Source organism: Lineus longissimus, chromosome 5 (genome assembly GCF_910592395.1).
Source record: "Lineus longissimus chromosome 5, tnLinLong1.2, whole genome shotgun sequence".
Lineage (NCBI taxonomy): Eukaryota > Metazoa > Nemertea > Pilidiophora > Heteronemertea > Lineidae > Lineus > Lineus longissimus.
Genome location: NC_088312.1, coordinates 11,051,823 through 11,069,243, shown reverse-complemented (window position 1 = coordinate 11,069,243; position 17,421 = coordinate 11,051,823). Strand labels below are relative to the sequence as shown.

The 17,421-nt window shown below is 41.3% G+C and overlaps 1 protein-coding gene across 1 annotated transcript; it reads left to right on the top strand.

Annotated features, from left to right (window-relative positions):
- Positions 1-217: 217 nt before the first annotated feature.
- LOC135488093 (uncharacterized) lies at positions 218-17,188 on the top strand. The gene is made up of 5 exons (XM_064772530.1): positions 218-690; positions 1,815-1,955; positions 6,803-6,923; positions 11,127-11,411; positions 16,445-17,188. The coding sequence occupies exons 1-5, from the start codon at positions 233-235 to the stop codon at positions 16,625-16,627; spliced, it is 1,188 nt and encodes a 395-aa protein (XP_064628600.1). The 5' UTR covers positions 218-232; the 3' UTR covers positions 16,628-17,188.
- Positions 17,189-17,421: the final 233 nt, after the last annotated feature.

The following is a 17,421-nucleotide window of genomic DNA, read 5'->3' as shown; positions in this document are numbered from 1 at the left end:
CATTTATCGTACAAGTTTATACTCAAATACACAGGGAAAGCATTAAATATGCAGGTCGACCGCCGCCTGGAACAACACCGTCGCCATCTATTAACACGCGGGTCACGTGAGGGTCTGGGCGGCGATCATCAAAGTGGGTCCCACGAGCGACCAAAAGGTTCCCAGTAGCGATCGCGCTCTCCGAATGCATATGGGTCCATGACTTGATCATCATCGACTGTACATCATTGCAATGGCGGCGTCTCGGCGTTCCAAATTTCCTTCTTCTGCTAGCTTATACAGGCGTTCTCATTTAGATAGCCTGCACATATCGTATGATCGTGCAACTGATCGTGCTGATGATGAAACCGACCCGCCACAGGCCCAGCATCTGTACCAGTGGTTTTTCAAGCGTATTGGCCAGATCAAACCCGAGTCGTATGAAGTTGAACCGAGCAACACTATCTGGTGGCAAGAATTAGATTTATATGTCTCTAACAAGCAAACTGGATTTGCCACAGGAAAACTTGTTGGCTTTGACAAAACATCCTGCAGCAGACTTCAGGACATTTTTCGCAGCAGAGCCAAGGGCCGTGCTTCTGACGAAAGTGATAACAGTTTTCTGAAGGGATTGCTCAACACTCTTTCGGATGCCAGGAGCAGTGCAGTTGCAAGTCGAGGTGTTTCATTCAATAGAGACAAGTACGAGAGGTGGGTATAAAAACAATGCAGGGGTTATTTCCACGACTGTTGTGTATCTAGCTGTGGGGTATATGATATATCCACAACTGTCGTGTGCCTACGCCAAAATCGAGTTCTATTCACGATTGGAGTTCCACGACTGTGGTGTACCGAACGGAAAAGAACTGAGCTTGCGTCCGCTACAACTACTCCTCAATGAATGATATATTGTCAGTTATTTCATATGATAAAAGTCTGCTTGTTATGAATGACGAATGATAAACATATTGAAAATAATATGTGAAGTCACAGTCTAAACGAAGCAAATAAGTTCAGTGTGTGTTATCGGCGGTCTGTTTACATGCACGCGTAATGCAATGCACTGTCGGGTGCATGTAAACAGACCGCCGATCTCACTCGTTTGAGTTAGGCCTAATTTTCCAGTTACGCAAGAACAGAACGATGCTTGAAAGTAGTGAGTACCAGATGAACATATCAATTCTGATCTTACCTCTCCTCCTTTTCTGACAAAATTTGACATGAAAACCAGCAATCAGTCAGAAGTCAGAGCAGAAGCCATCTTCATCGGCATTATGGAAAATCCGGATCGGCCATTTGGAACGCTTCGTTCAGTTGGGGGGGGGGGGGCATCTCGGCAATCTGGAATGCACTTTCGCCGGGGTGGACTTAGTGTAACATCATTGCTAGTAGTACCTAATGTCGCCTGGCAGGTCAGGGAAAGCAGAAATAGCGTCACGGCGACTCTGGCGACATCTAAAGCTTAAAAAGGCAGTGTTTCCGCCAGAGGCCAGCGGGGTGGGGATTGTCCGAAAACAGACAAAATTTGCTGTAAGTGTAAGACCCAACGCCTAATTGTTTGTAGAGATTCCTTTGTTTTCCACTTATACCATAGATCGTGTCCATTTGCTCTATGGAAAGTACGTTGCTACGCATTGCTGGGAAATCAGATACGCACACAAAAAGTGGCAAATCGCAACATAACGTGACTCATTTTGGGTACTTTAGACGTATACATTCTGCCACTCGGCAAAACTGTGATTTGTAGTTTTTGGTGGGGGCTTCATTCATGTACCCAATAGTACACCAGTTGCAAATTGCACTGCCTAAGACTATGATGTTTTTTCTTTTTTCAGTCTTGGGAAAGTCATTAGGTTCATGGAAAATCTAGATATGATGATTCGCAAAATGGTCGTGGATAGTAGTGAGGCTCCAAATAAAGCAGCATTTGTAAATCTCTTTGAACGCTTTGCATATTTGTGTGAACTGGACATAAGGTAAGCTGACCATGATTACATTGAGATTGGTCACGTTGAACTGTGCCTGTGGGCTGCTTCCAAAAAAGGTCAAGAGCCAGCTTTTGGCTCGCCGTAGGGGAGTCTATACAATACCGCAGTGTCCGTCGTCGTCGTCGTCCGTCGTCGTATCCTGTAGCACGTTTCTAAACCGCTGGGGCTATGAACTTGAAACTTTGTACGCATGACCCCCTACAAATGTAGGTCATTTGACCCCCTAGGTCATTTGAACCCTGACACTGAATTTCAGTCCGATCAGATTCTCAACTTGCCAACCAGGGGGCCAAATGTGGATATCTAAAAAGTGTGATATCTCGCTTATTAAGACCGCCCCATCAGAATGGGCGGTCATCAGAATGGGCGGTCTTACTTGTTTTCACTGTTTCTCTCTCTCTCTCTCTCTCTCCAGTATCCAATCTGTGGTTTCCGCAAGACAACTCCAGAAATAATACACGCATCACTCTGAAACTTTCAGGGATATTTGATGTATGCTATGACCAAAAACGATGAGATTATGGGCCCAATTGGCGATTTATTAAAGTTTTGATCATTAATCCATTGCTCTTCTATTATTCGTGCGGCACCCCGCCGTTTGGTGATCATCAAGGTTTATTCGCGGTGGAAAGTAAACGATTGACCTAATAGCTTCGTGCATGCGCATTGCGAAAAACATCTTGCATACTACACTAACGACGGTTCACGTGAACAGCAGGCAGTCAGATTGTCGATCGCGTTGCCATGACGCTAACTTCAAAGACACGCATAACCAGCCAATGGCAAATCAGAATGCCCTATTCTTTTTGGTATTCAGTGGGGGTAGTTATAATTAATCATGCTGATGCTTGACCAATGACTGAGTTAGAATGGTTGCCGAAACACGTGGCTGCGAAACACGTGGTTCGGTTTTTGAGCTACGTTGGATACTTTTTGCGTACGGCGTGAGTGAAGTGAAGACATGATTTGACGGCGATTTTTCACCACAAATCACCAAAATATGTACGTTTCTGCATTAAAAAGACTGATAAACTCGTACACAAAGAGGTAGATAGATATTGAATAAACAATTAGGACACTTGATATGCTTTGATTGATGTACGATCGTTGGAATGGAAATACCCAGCGGTAAGTTCAAAAATATTGAAAAAATTTCATTTTGATGACGTCACGCGCGCGAATCGCAATCATAAATTATCACGGAGGGGCACCGGTTCGGCGCTTTAAATGCCGTTTTACAAGTGATTTCAGCGTTGCTTCATGTTTATTTGACATTTGATGATGAATCAAGTAATGATTATAGGGTTATCTGCAATATATTGCCCAAACGACGCTATTAGATGATGACCTAGATTTAGGCATTGTGTATGATGACGAGCAAGCCTCGTTCTGGTGATTGACACAAATAATGTTTACAGCTGACCAGGTCTACGGCCAACTACTAAGTATAAGAGTCAGCTGCTTCATGACTTGGCGAGGCGGGCTTCAAATTAGCTGACAAGCTAATTCTAGTTTATGACTTGTTTTCGATTAAACTTTCGTGGTAGGCACTCAGTCATAGCAAGGATACATCATATATCATACAGGTTTTTAATTTGACGTACTTTTCAAGGTCGCAGAGGTCTAATTGCATAAATTGGCCGTTTTATTGAAACTATGGCACGTTTCTCAACCGCCGAAGCTATGAACTTGAAACTTGGTACATATAACCCCCTATATCAGATAATCTCTGGCGTTGAATTTCGGTCCGATCTGATTCTCAACTTGGCCACCAGGGGGCCGAATGTGGATATCTTAAAAGTGTGATATCTCGCTTATTAATGACTTGTTTTCGATTAAACTTTTGTGGTAGGTACCCATAACAATGATACATCATATATCACACGGGTTTTTAATTTGACCTACTTTTCAAGGTTGCAGAGGTCAAATGGCGTAAATTGGCCGTTTTATTGTAACTATGGCACATTTTCTTACCGCCAAAGCTATGAACTTGAAACTTGGTACACATAACCCCCTATATCAGATAACCTCTAAATTAGCGTTGAATATTGGTCCGATCTGATTCTCAACTTGGCCACCAGGGGGCCGAAGGTGGATTAAAAAGTGTGATCTTGCTTATTAAGAGCCATTATTTCTAAGAATCAGACACTTTCTATTAACGTGTGATACACACCGACTGGAATTTTTCTCCTTCTCTGGTCAGTTGATGTACCTGATGGGACTAGAAAAAATCCAAAGTCCCAGCCCCAAACTCCTTCTCGTTTAGGTGCTAGAGGTCACTGAAGTTCAACCCCAAAAATGGTGAAAATGGTAAAGAAGTCATTTTTTGATTTTCGATATGCATTTTTTCGCTGCGCTAACAAGATCCCATGCTTATATTGGTATGTGGGGGTTGCATAGGTAAATGTGTCTAACTTTCTCTATCATTCATGGCTGGATCTTGCAAGCGCATCCTACAGGGGGCGCTCCAATATGGTCACAAATGGGTTTTCTATCACTCAATATCCACTTTTAATTCAGTGCGCTGACAAGATCCCACAAACCTTTTTCTATCAATACCCGGGTTTTTGATTTGACCTACTTTTCAAGGTCACAGAGGTCAAACTCTATAATTTCACCGCAGGTGGCACGTTTGCTCACAATTGAGTCTAGGAGGTTGAAACTTGGTGTGTGGATGTCTTATGACAGCATGACCTGACATACCGAAAATCATCGCCATTTGACCTACTTTCTTGGCTCCAGGCGGCCATCTTTGAAAACCTTATGTTGTCAATATCTCATGAATGCTGATAGCTAGGATCTTGAATTTTTTTCTGTGGATGCCTCTGAAGAGACTACATGACGTACTTTTCAAGGTTACAGAGGTCAAACTCTGTAATTTCACCACAGGTGGCACGTTTGGTCATCACTTCTTGTAGACTCTTTTAATTTGGTATGTTGACACTTATTGAGCATCTCTACATGTTGACCAAAAAAGTAGGTCAATGTGACCAACTTTTCAGTGATAAGTAGGTCAAGTTTGTAAAATCCTATGAAATCTCTGTTAATAGTAATAAATAATAGCATATGTCCACTCTCACTCATGCGATCAGCTGCAGGCATCACATTAATTCATGTCAACTACCAAACTACAAATCTGTCATAATATCTAGGAATAAATCGACCCCAGGTGAGCACAATGTCCAAAGGACATTTCATTTATTAGCTCACCTCTCAAAAGAGGTGAGCTTATCCTATACCGTGGCGTCCGTCGTCGTTGTTGTCGTCGTCCGTCGTCCGTTAGCAGGGCACGTTTCGTAACTGTTAGAGCTATTGAGTTTAAACTTTATACACATGTACCTTTATGTAATGACACCTTGGAGACCAAGATTCGGTCCGATGCGATTCACGGTTCAGCCACCAGGGGGCTGAATGCTAAAAGTTAAAATATACAATATTTCCCTTAATACTGGTCGGAAAATTTTGAAAAAAAATACTGTCGGTACTTCCATCAAGGGTACATCATATATCCACCGGGTTTTTGAATTGACTTACATTTCAAGGTCACAGAGGTCAAACTTCATTAAATCACCGTAAGGTGGCACGTTTCGTTTCTATTTGAGCTATAGGCTTCTAAATTTGTGTGGACATGTATCTAGTGACCCTCTAATCTACACCTAAAATTTGGCGTGCTTTGACATAAAATATGGCCGCCAGGCGGCCATCTTGAAAATTAAACAAAGTCATATTACTCTGAAACCGATGATGGGATTTCAACCAAATTTCACATGTTTATTTATCTATGTACCCTTTACATTATCCCAGAATTTTAGTCAAATCTGTCACCTAATATGGCTGCCAGGCGGCCATTTTGAAAATCATTCAAAGTCCTATGACTCTAAAACTGATAATTGGATTGCAACCAAATTTCATGTGATTATGTATCTTTGTGCGTCATCCTAAATTTTCGATGCAATCTGATGACAAATATGGCCGCCTTGCTGCTATCTTGAAAATTCAACGAAACCCTGTTACTCCCTATACTGTTGATTAGATGTCAACCAATATCCATGTGACATGTGCATCCACTGCAAATGACATGCACTAACATTAACTGAGGTGAGCACATGGTCCCTGGACCATTCTTTTGACCTACTTTTCAAGGTCACAGAGATCAAATGGCAAAAATTGGCTGTTAGTGTTAGAGTGCAACTTCCGTACGTAGCTATGAACCTGAAACTGGGTATATGGCCAAATGGGTCAGATAACCTCAGATAATGCATTCCAGTCCAATCTGATTCTCAACTTAGCCACCTTGGGGGCCAAATCTGAAAGGTTTAAGAGTTGTGATTATTGCTTTACTTGCCCAATGGCCACCAGTCTGATGAACATGGGACCAGCTAACCCACCATACAGTATTACTTGCACATGTGTTTTTTGGCCTTACCTCATAAAACTTCCATTGGGCTACATGCTGTAGCACTTTCTGTTACTAGCATGAATTAATTCTTTACTAAATATACTTACGGTGAGCACAATGGCCCCTGGTCGTTTCATTTTTGTAATTTCAAATTTTATTTCAGAAAAAGGATATTTCTTAAAAAGTTCAGGATTTGTCCAGTGACCTCCACCGCCTGACTAAACTGTTTTAAACGCCCTCAAAAATGATAGTATAGACTACCAGCTTCTGGAGGTAGCTCTACCGTATTGATCAAATGTACCACCGGAAGTAAAACATCAATTTGAGCATTATTTGAGCAATAAAAGGGTTGTTACTTACTACATTACAGACCACAATCAGTTGTCGATGACAATGCTGGCCAATGCCATTTAATTGACATCTTTCCTTTCTTCAGTCCTGGTTATGTGAAAACTCGAAAAATGAATGTGTTGGGAACTCAAGTGACATCATCGCCAGATGTTCAATTTGGAAAGATATATGAAGAAAATGGATTTCTGGTTATCACAGTCGACGAGGTATGTAGATCACTAGTAGATGTGAAAATGGAGCTGTTTGATTACTGAATTGACCTTTTCTGAGATCAGCCGCTTAAAACTGAGAATGGTGGACTTGACACCATCATCAAATTTCTTTGTACCAGCAGGTGGCCAAGACTGAAAAGTAGAAAGTGCAATGACAATGACTTAGTCTCTCTTCTTAGTGAATTTTTTTTTCGATGTAATTTTTTTGGCTCATTTTTTTATAGTGACTGAGGCTATGAACCTAAGTTCTGGAATCTGGGTATAGATTGCCATACTAGTATATGTCAGATAACCTCAGACAACACATTTCAGTCCAATCTGATTCTCAACTTGGCCACCTGGGGGCCAAATCTGAAAGCTCAAGAATTGTAATTATTATTGCTTTACCTGCCCAATTGCCACCAGTCTGACTCTGATGAACAGGGGACCAGTAAACCAACAGTATTAACACAGTATTTAATAACTTGCACATGTTTTTGGCTCACCGTTGGGGAGTGTGTACGATACTGCAGTGTCCGTCGTCCGTCATCCGTAGTCGTTGTCGTATCCTAACAGTGGCATGTTTCTTAACCGCTAAAGCTATGAACTTTAAACTTTGTACACATGACCCCCTAGGTCATATTACATGTATTTCCTGTGACACTGAATTTCAATCCGATCTGATTCTCAACTTGGGGGCCAAATGTGGATATCTAAAAAGATTGATACATGTATCTCGCTTATTAGTGAAAAAACTTTTGTGGTAGTACATGTAGGTACTCTTAGCAAGGATACATCATATATCATACAGGTTTTTAATTTGACCTACTTTTCGAGGTCGCAGAGGTCAAATGACGTAAATTGGCCGTTTTGAGTGTAACTATCGCACGTTTCTCAACCGCCAGAACTATGAACTTGAAACTTTGTACATATTACCCCCTACATCAGATAACCTTTGACGCCGAATTTTAGCTCGATCTAAGTATTGAGTTGGCCACCAGGGGACCAAAACTGAAAAAGGAGGAAGTGCAATTTCTCTCTCTCTTACTAGGGACATTTTTCCATCAAATCTTCATGGCAGGGACCCCTAGCATAGTGCTTCTGCCAGGATTTCAAAAGGGCATGGTTTTTAGGACCAACTCTGAAAAGGGGCATGGTGCATGCTGTTGAGAGCAATGGCAGTTCAAGATTACAAAAAGGGCATGTTTAAGGACCAACTCTGAAAATGGGCATGCTGTGAGGGCAGTGGCAGTCGGGGTCTTGAACCTTCTAAGGGAGTCCAATTAATAAGTTGTAATGTTGCATGTAAACTGTAAGTCCCAGCTTTAATCACGCACTATAACTGTTAATAGCTTTAGACACGTGGTAGTAATGTGAAGTGACCAGAATTTATATATTGTAACCAAAGTCATGTTAGTGTACTGTATTACTCTTTGATGAAAAAAATCAACTTTCCAACTGAATAATCAAATAATAATCAAGTAAGAACATTCTATGCAACTAGTAAACTCCAGAAGTTTCCCATGAAACCATCTCTCCGACATCGACAGAATCCCGCGAAAAGACGGGACAATCTCCCGACCACGTGCGTCTCTGTTATTCCCGCTCTTTTTAATGCCTCGTCACCATGACTGTCAACAATCAAACTCCAAACACGTGCACTGGCATCGCGCTGTCAGATCGAAATACACAACTCAACTACGATATTGGTTGTTTAAACTAGGCGTGTTTGCAAGAGGGCATTCTAAAATTGATGTAAATTACCTTTGAAACATCGTTTCCAGGCTATGATGGTGCAGGGCGGTTAATTTCTCCCGTTCCGCCCGCAGTCTTTTCCGGTGACAGATATGATCGATTGCAGCGCCACTCAGATCTATAGATTAATGCAATAAAATGAAACTGCGGCGAATCAAGAAACTAAATCAACCTCGTGCGGAGGAATGATCGTCCCTTGCCTTTGTATGGGTTGTTGTGTTACGATGTTTGCTGCAGCAACGAGGATAAATTAATGTATGATTGACGATGTGGCTGGCTACTAGAGATTGGCGCGAAAATGCCGGTATTTCAGCGGGGCTTGGCGCGTGGGAATTTGCGGCAAGGTGGTGTCTGTTGAGGGGGCAGGGCGCAAATTTCATTGGTCTTAACAGGGCAGGGCGTTGATTTGGAAGGGGCAGGGCGCAAAATTTAGCTTCTAAAAAGGCATATGGCGGCAGGAAAACGGGGCATGGCGCAGCGCCATTCCATTTTGGTCTAACTTTAAACTTCGAGCAAATGACCCCCTAGGTCAGATGACCTTTGTTACTGAATTTCGGTCCGGTCTGGTAACTGACTTGGCCACTAGGGGCCTAAACTCGTGTGATATCTCACTCATTACTGATTTGTTTTTGATGAAAATTTTATCGCAGGTACTCTTGGCAAGGATACATCACATATCATACGGGTTTTCGATTTGACCTACTTTTCAAGTTCACAGAGGTCAAAGTTAAAAAATTTTTTACCGTTTCTTGGTACGTTTTGTCGTTGTTCATTGTAAAACGTTCTTATTTTCTGTAATGATGCATTTAAAAAGCCACTATTTGTACGCTAAGTTTTGGTCAGATCGTAATTCAAATATGGCCAGAATTGCACATTTTGTGTTTTTTTCGTATTGTGGCAATCCAAAGGTCGTGAGTTCAAATCCCGGTCAGGGACTGCCAAAAATATTTTTCTTTTTTTATCTTTTTCTTTTTTATCTCCTGACTTGTATCTTACTTTGTCTTTATTTATTTGGTGTCGTTTAATTAGGCGGCCATTTTGTGTGTCTACAGTGAGCACAATGGCCCCTGGCCATTTCATTATAAACTTTTAATGGCAGGTTCTTCAGCAAGGGTACATTTTGTATTAAAGGGTGCCTTGAAATGTTGCCAAGTGGCATGAGAAAATTCAAGTCTATTCCAAGGCCTACATGACCTTTGGAAGTCTGCCTTCATCTCCCCTGACCCCCTCTGCCTGATCTCCAGTCCTACCAATCACACTTTTAATTGGATCTTGTGGACTTAACTGGTGTCGACAACTGTCCCTCCAACCAAAAAATAATACACATTGCTTTAACATATAACAATGTCCTTAACAGCGCGGTAAGCAAAACCTATTCGAACACACACGTGAGCACATGGTCCACGACCATTTCATCTATGATAGTATTCTCCTCCACCCAAATATTGTGTTTTGTGTCCCAAATATGTAGCATTTTACTTATTCCGCTGTTTTCCCAGTTGTCCAATAGCAGGGTCGATTTTATGTTCTTGTTGCAAAATACATACATGTATGTAGATTTTCATTAATATCATAATTCTCTATTAAGGACAATCTCTCGAGTAAGGACCCTACATGTAGCTTTTGTCCCAAATTGGTTGTTTGCATTCAATTTGACCTCTCTAATCAGGACACCTCTCTAAAAAGGACAGCTCTTGTCAGTCCCGAGGGTGTCCCTTCAAAATAGAGAGGTTCTACTGTAGTTGTTGTTTCTGGGAAAATTGCAAGTCCCAACTAAAACTAGTTCCCGTCTTTGATGCTCGTGGCCGGCGCTGGAGTGCTCGCTATCAAAGTCCGGTGCAAGCCATTTTGCCCTGAACATCGAAGCCAGGAACCAGTCTACTCCAAATTTATTCAAGGTCACCACCGATATGTTAGAACCAACAGTTATATATACTGTTCTGGTGACCACTTCTTGGAAGTTAGGTATGCAATTATGGGTGAAGTGACACTTTTGTGATGTGTATCGGGAGGAGAAATTAGAAATGGCACCTAACACACAGGGGAAAATGCACCCTTTATTTCTCCATTTCAGGACATAAATCATTCTAGCCAAATTTGCATATGTACTTGGCCTAATGCTGTTCTATTCTAATCAGCATTACATTTACAGGGTTCACGGGTGAGCACACTATACTATTACTAATCAGCATTACACTTACAGGGTCCACAGGTGAGCACACTCTAGTAGTACATGTAGTCGTACGAATCAGCATTACATTTACAGGGTTCACGGGTGAGCACACTATAGTAATACTAATCAGCATTATACAGAGTCCACAGGTGAGCACACTAATCAGCATTACATTCACACATATTACAGGGTCCACATGTGAGCGCATGGTCCCTGGACCATGTCATTTTACAAAGACATTTTACTTTTGGCGATTTAAATAAACGAAAAGCACCCACTTTTCCTTTCAGTTTAAACCAGGGCAGAAGGATGAATTTGAAGACTCTGAGTCTGAGGGATGCAAACCACCGCTTCGAACACGGAAGCGTAAGGTCACTGATGAGGAACAAGATGAAGTGGAGGAGAGATCAAAAAAATCCAAAGTAAATGATGAAGGAGAAGAATCTATCAAAGGCTATGGAAGCAAGCTTCAAGGACAGCATGGTGCTGAGCTATTGCTTGAGCTACCCTTTACGGCCTTGCGCGAGTTTGGGCACCAGGACCGTGTGTTCGGATTTGTCGTTCAAGCCACAATGGTACAGTCATGTAACTTCTATTTCATTTGACCCATGCCCTCCTAAAGAGGATTCTGTTCTCATTGGGATCCACCCTTACTCATGAACATTGAACTACACCAACTAAACTACAAGTACATACCTATAAATTTGTTTGTTTCCGTCAGGCCATGGAACACAAGGCACATTCACACTGGCAACTCAATACAAATTGAAAGGCGCTTAATTTGCTTTGAAACCTCCAAAGCGAATTACCTGTTCACACTACAAGCATTTCAAGACGCTTCCAAACAGCTTCACGCAAGTCATTGTAAAACCGACTTCACAAATCTGAATCGTCAAATTTAGAAATCCTAGTTGGGCATGTGCAGTCAGAGAAGAATGACATGTTTCCGTTTTATCACATGGGTAACAACACTGTCATACTCACACGGCTCGCATTTTCATCGATTTTGGACGCACTTTTTGTACTACTAATGACAGGGGGTGCTTGAGTTCTGATAATCTGAACACTCTAGTGAAGTGAATTAAGGTGTCTTTTGAGTTCAATGGAATCCGTATTTGGGAAATCGCATTGGAGGTGCTTGCAGTGTGACTGTGGCTACAGTCACAGACACAAGACAAAGATAGATTAGCCAATAAAACTTTTGACCTCAGTACTGTAAGTGTAAGCCGGGAAATGTTTGCGTGCATTTCAGTTTGGTGATCAGTGTTCACAAATGCATGCATATTCCAGACACTTCAAATTGATGTCCTTGCATCTTTCGCTTGAAAAGGTGATCAGTTGATCCATCCATCTTCTCACAAGCTAATGTTTCTTCCATGAACTGATTGAGTCCTGAATCTCCTGAAGAGTTATGTTTTCCAGCTGCCTTTGATGCGTTGTTTTAGTTCATCCTTGATGGATTTTGCAGAGCAACCCTCATGACACCTGACAGATCTTGCAATGAGTGGGTCATCGGAATGTGTGTTTTTGGCTCACCGTAGGGGAGTCTATACAATACCGCAGTGTCCGTCGTCCGTCGTCGTCGTCGTTGTCCGTCGTCGTCGTATCCTGTGGCATGTTTCTTAACCGCTGGGGCTATGATCTTGAAACTTTGTACACGTGACCCCCCAGGTTACGTGACCCCTGAAACTGAATTACAGTCCGATCTGATTCTCAGATTGGCCACCAGGGGGCCAAATGTGGAAATCTAAAAAGTGTGATATCTCACTTATTAATGACTTGTTTTTGATAAAACTTTCGTGGTAGGTACTCATAGCAAGGATACATCATATATCGTACGGGTTTTTAATTTGACCTACTTTTCAAGGTCACAGAGGTCAAATAGCGTAAATTGGCCGTTTCATTTTCGTATTGTGGCAATCCAAAGGTCGTGAGTTCAAATCCTGGTCAGGGACTGCCAAAAATATTTTTCTTTTTTTCTTTTTAGCTCAGCTGACTAAGTCAGCGGAGCTAGTCCAATAGCTATTCGATTGGTGTCCATCCTTCCATCATGCCATCTAGCCATCCTTCCTTCCAGCCATGTTGGGCATTTTGTAACCGTACAACCCAGGCGCTTCAAATCTGGTCTAATATATAAACATCGCATAAAATCTTGCTTATGAAAAAAAAATTGTGCGATTTGACTCAAAATCAGCCCCCCAGGTGGCAAAATGCGTAAAACACAAAACAATTTTTTGCAGCTTTATTCAAGCAGAAAGAAGCTTGAAATAAAGTTGAAGAGGTCTGCTTGATATAGGAGTTTTAATATAAAATAGGTTAGTGTCGATTTATATTACCAGTTGGCGGTAGTGAGCAAAAATGTCGTTTGACCAAATTTAAGCTTGATTTGAATTTCCCGCTCTTGTATGACTCCAAAGGTTGTGGGTTCCAATCCCACTTCGGGTCAAATTTTTTATTTTTTTTAATTTTTACTTTTTTCACTTGTATATTACATTTTCTTTACTTTTTTTAATAATTTGGTGGGCGGCCATCTTGGATTTTTTTTTGTGGACATTTTAAAGCTTTTGTTATATCCAGAGTGACTCAAATGTTTTGGGTGGTGTGCAGTAAGTCCAAGAAGTCTCCTTTACATAATATCTCACCTAGGTCTTTGATTTGACCTTCTTTTCAAGGTCAGCCACAGCACTTATCGTAGATTTGGCATTTTTTGTCGTTATTTAAAAGTTGTTTTACTCTGGTATGTTTGCCTGATATAGACATTACGGTCAACAAAATTGAGGTTGAAGGCATTTCCATGTTTTCAGCTGAGCGCCAGGCCCTTGGGCCTCTTTTTTTCTTTTTTTATCTTTTTTAGCTCAGCTGACTTAAGTCAGCTGAGCTAGTCAAATAGCTATTTGATTGGTGTGCGTCCTTCCATCCTTCCATCCATCCAGCCATGTTGGGCATTTTGTAACCGTACAACCCAGGCACTTCAAATCTGGTCTAATATATAAGCACCGCATGAAATGTTGTTACGAAAAAAATCTGTGCGATTCGACTCAAAATCATCTCACCAGGGCCCAAAATGCGTAAATTTTAAAATAATTTTTTGCCGCTTTATTCAAGCAGATAGAAGCTTGAAGTAAAGTTGAAGAGGTCTGCTTGATATAGGAGTTTTAATATATAATAGATTAGTGTCGATTTATATCACCAGTTGGCGGGAGTGAGCAAAACTGTTGTTTGACCCCGGATGACCCCGCTTTAAATTTCCCGCCCTGAACTGACACACATACATACATTTGCAACCCGTGTCATCCAGAAAATGGCGGCAACCTTTATGTTTATTTCGACCGGAGCGATGATTTTGTAGGTGACAAATTTTCTTATTTAAGCCTTTACGGAAATGTATTGTTGTACAAAACTTTACACGGTAATAGAAAAGATCAACCAGAATGTGTTCAAATGCCCTCAGAATGATGGGCTTAACGGAATTTGGTAAAAACAACTTTCGAATGGAGTATTCTTTCTTCGCGAAAATTAAAGCGACGACCTCATTATTTATCGTAATTTATGCAGATCATCTGAGACTTGGTGATGTTGTGATATGTGTTCAAAATATTGGAAACTGCGGAAATTAGTTCCATTAGTATTGCTATTCTGCATGAGTTTATTATATCCATTGATTTTGACCGAACAAAGCACGAAAACTTTGTTTATTTATCAAACTGTATCGAGTGTTATCGAATTGAATGGATGTGTCGGAGCGGATTGATATGTGATTGTGCATGAAAGGCGATATAGGTCTTTCATTTAGTTTGAGAAAGATGCGTGTTGATGCGTTAATGATAACTGAAAAATAATTTGACGCTATTAGTGGTGTTGTTATTGCCATTTTTTGCATGGAATGATAGATCATGAGCTCTTATCGACGTATTCAACATTGAGGGAAAGTAGGTCCGGATTTGGCAAGACGCCATCTATCGCACATGTTCACGAATTGATTAGCGCTGGTAAGATGTCTGAAGATTTTATCTCAATATAACTTTGATTTTCTGCCAGCCATTGGTCATAGGAACTCTTATTTGGCGGAGCAGATTTTAGTATGAATCCCATAGCATTGTAACGATGCAACATGGTGCCGTTTCAGGCATAATACATCTGGTAAATTTAGATCGCCGAAGACATCAACAACGAAAACGAAACAATCACAATGACAATGGGCCAGTTACGGGCACCCCCTTGTTGATAAACAAATTCTTGTCTCCAGGTAAACATTCAGTCTAAAGTACAGTCCTTGCCATGGACTCAGTGTCCCACATGTCCTGGATACTAGGCCTTGGTCATGTAACATGCTGGTCAATTTCAAACAGGCCTTGTGTCCAGGTAGGAAGTGAAATTCCACCATACCATGCATTGTACATGTTGTTACACTTTCACCTGAAGACCAGGTTGTGGGTGTAAACAAGGGTATGCCTGTAAGGGGTCCATCGCAATCAATGCGAAAAATGGTGTTTTCTTGCACGTGTTGACTATTTCCTTGGAAGATCACTTATCGGAAGACAACAGCTGAGCGCCAGGCCCGTGGGCCTCTTGTTCTTTTTATCTCCTGACTTGTATCTTACTTTGTCTTTATTTATTTGGTGTCGTTCATTAGGCCACCATTTTGTGTGTTTTTTCGTATTGTGGCAATCCAAAGGTCGTGAGTTCAAATCCCGGTCAGGGACTGCCAAAAAAATTTTTCAATGAAATTTTATATCAGAGACCCCTAGCAAGGATACATCAGATGTCTTATGATTTTGGGATTTGACATTGTTTTGATTTTACCTATTTTCAGGGTCAAAGCAGTTAAATGTCATGAAACTTCCATTTCGTTCACTGAATAGTACTTTTCATAACTAGCATAAAATCATTGTCTACGTTGAGTACAATGGCCCCTGGCCGTTTCATTGAGGCTATCTTTTCATTTTCAGACCTACTTTTCAAGGTTACCGAGGTCAAAGTTCAGAAAAATGACAAAGCGGGCACATTTTGTAACTAGTTGACTGAGAATTTTCTGACCTCGTCTCAGTATGCACTCACAGAGGTACCTTGAATATGCCAAATTTCCGTCCAGCCAGAGTTCTGCTTTCTTCTGAAATAATGGTCAAATCCCCTTAAAACTTTAATCCCAAGTACTTCTGGAGAGGGTTAATGAAGTATTGCTGGGAAATTTGATCTGATTGTCAGGGTCACAGAGGTCAAAGTTATAAAAGTGACAAAGCATGCATGTTTGATCACTATTTGATCTAGACTGTGTTCTACCCTTGTTTAAATAGATATGCACTGATGTTTGCCAAATTTCAGTAGAATCGGAAATCAGATGCAAAACTGCTGGTATGCAGGACATGTCTGCCATTATGAACAGAACAATTCTTGTCACAAGATTGGTCACATGATGCTCCCTAAATTTAGTTCCATGGCAAGCAATATGGCAGTGTCCTATTTACATCAGAGAATATGATGTGCGTGCGAATCATTTGCTGATGTTCGGATTGGTACAGTGACACGAAAGTTAGTGTGATGATATTGGTCATGACATGGACTAATACTGACCAAATCTTCTAATATCTAGCTTTTTTATTTCCTTCAGGTACGACTTACTTGCCTTAGGATGACAAAGGAACATCTTAAGAGGATACAGAGGAATGAAGACTTGGAAGTTACTGACAATGCAATAATCTATTACACCAAGTCATATGACTATTTGAATCGACCTGAGCGGGAAGAATTGGAGTGTGTGTTGCTCACGTTGTCATATTTGGCTCGCATCTGAATAAACCCCTCTAATATGGCCTTATTCTTGTTGGCTCAGGGAAGTCTATACAATACCGCAGTGTTCGTCGTCCGTCGTAGTATCCTGTGACACGTTTCGAAACCGCTGGGGCTATGAACTTGAAACTTTGTTGTCAATTCTGATAATTGCTTAACTACTTGTCCGATTGTCACCAAATTGATCAACATGGAAACATCTTACCACCATGCAGTATTACTTGCACATGGGTTTTTAGCTCACCTCTTAGCAGAGGTGAGCTTATCCCATACCGTGGCGTCCGTCGTCCGTCGTCGTCGTCGTCGTCGTCGTCGTCGTCGTCGTCCGTCGTCCGTTAGCAGGGCACGTTTCGTAACTGTTAGAGCTATTGAGTTGAAACTTGGTACACATGTACCCTTATGTAATGACACCTGGGAGACCAAGTTTCGGTCCGATTCGTTTCATGGTTTGGCCACCAGGGGGCCAAACGTTAAAAGTGAAAATATGCAATATCTCCCTTAATAGTAGTCGGGAAATTTTGAAAAAAATATGGTAGGTACTTCTAGCAAAGGTGCATCATATATCCTCCGGGTTTTTGATTTGACCTCCTTTTCAAGGTCACAGAGGTCAAATGGTGTAAATTAGCCGTTAGGATGTAACGATGGCACGTTTCTAAACTGCAATGACTATTGATACCAAATTTGGTACACATTTACCCCTTAGTCAGGTGATCTCAGGGACCAAAGTTTGGTCCAATATGATTCACCACTTGACCACCAGGGGGCAAAATCCAAAAACCTTAAAAATGTGATTATTCC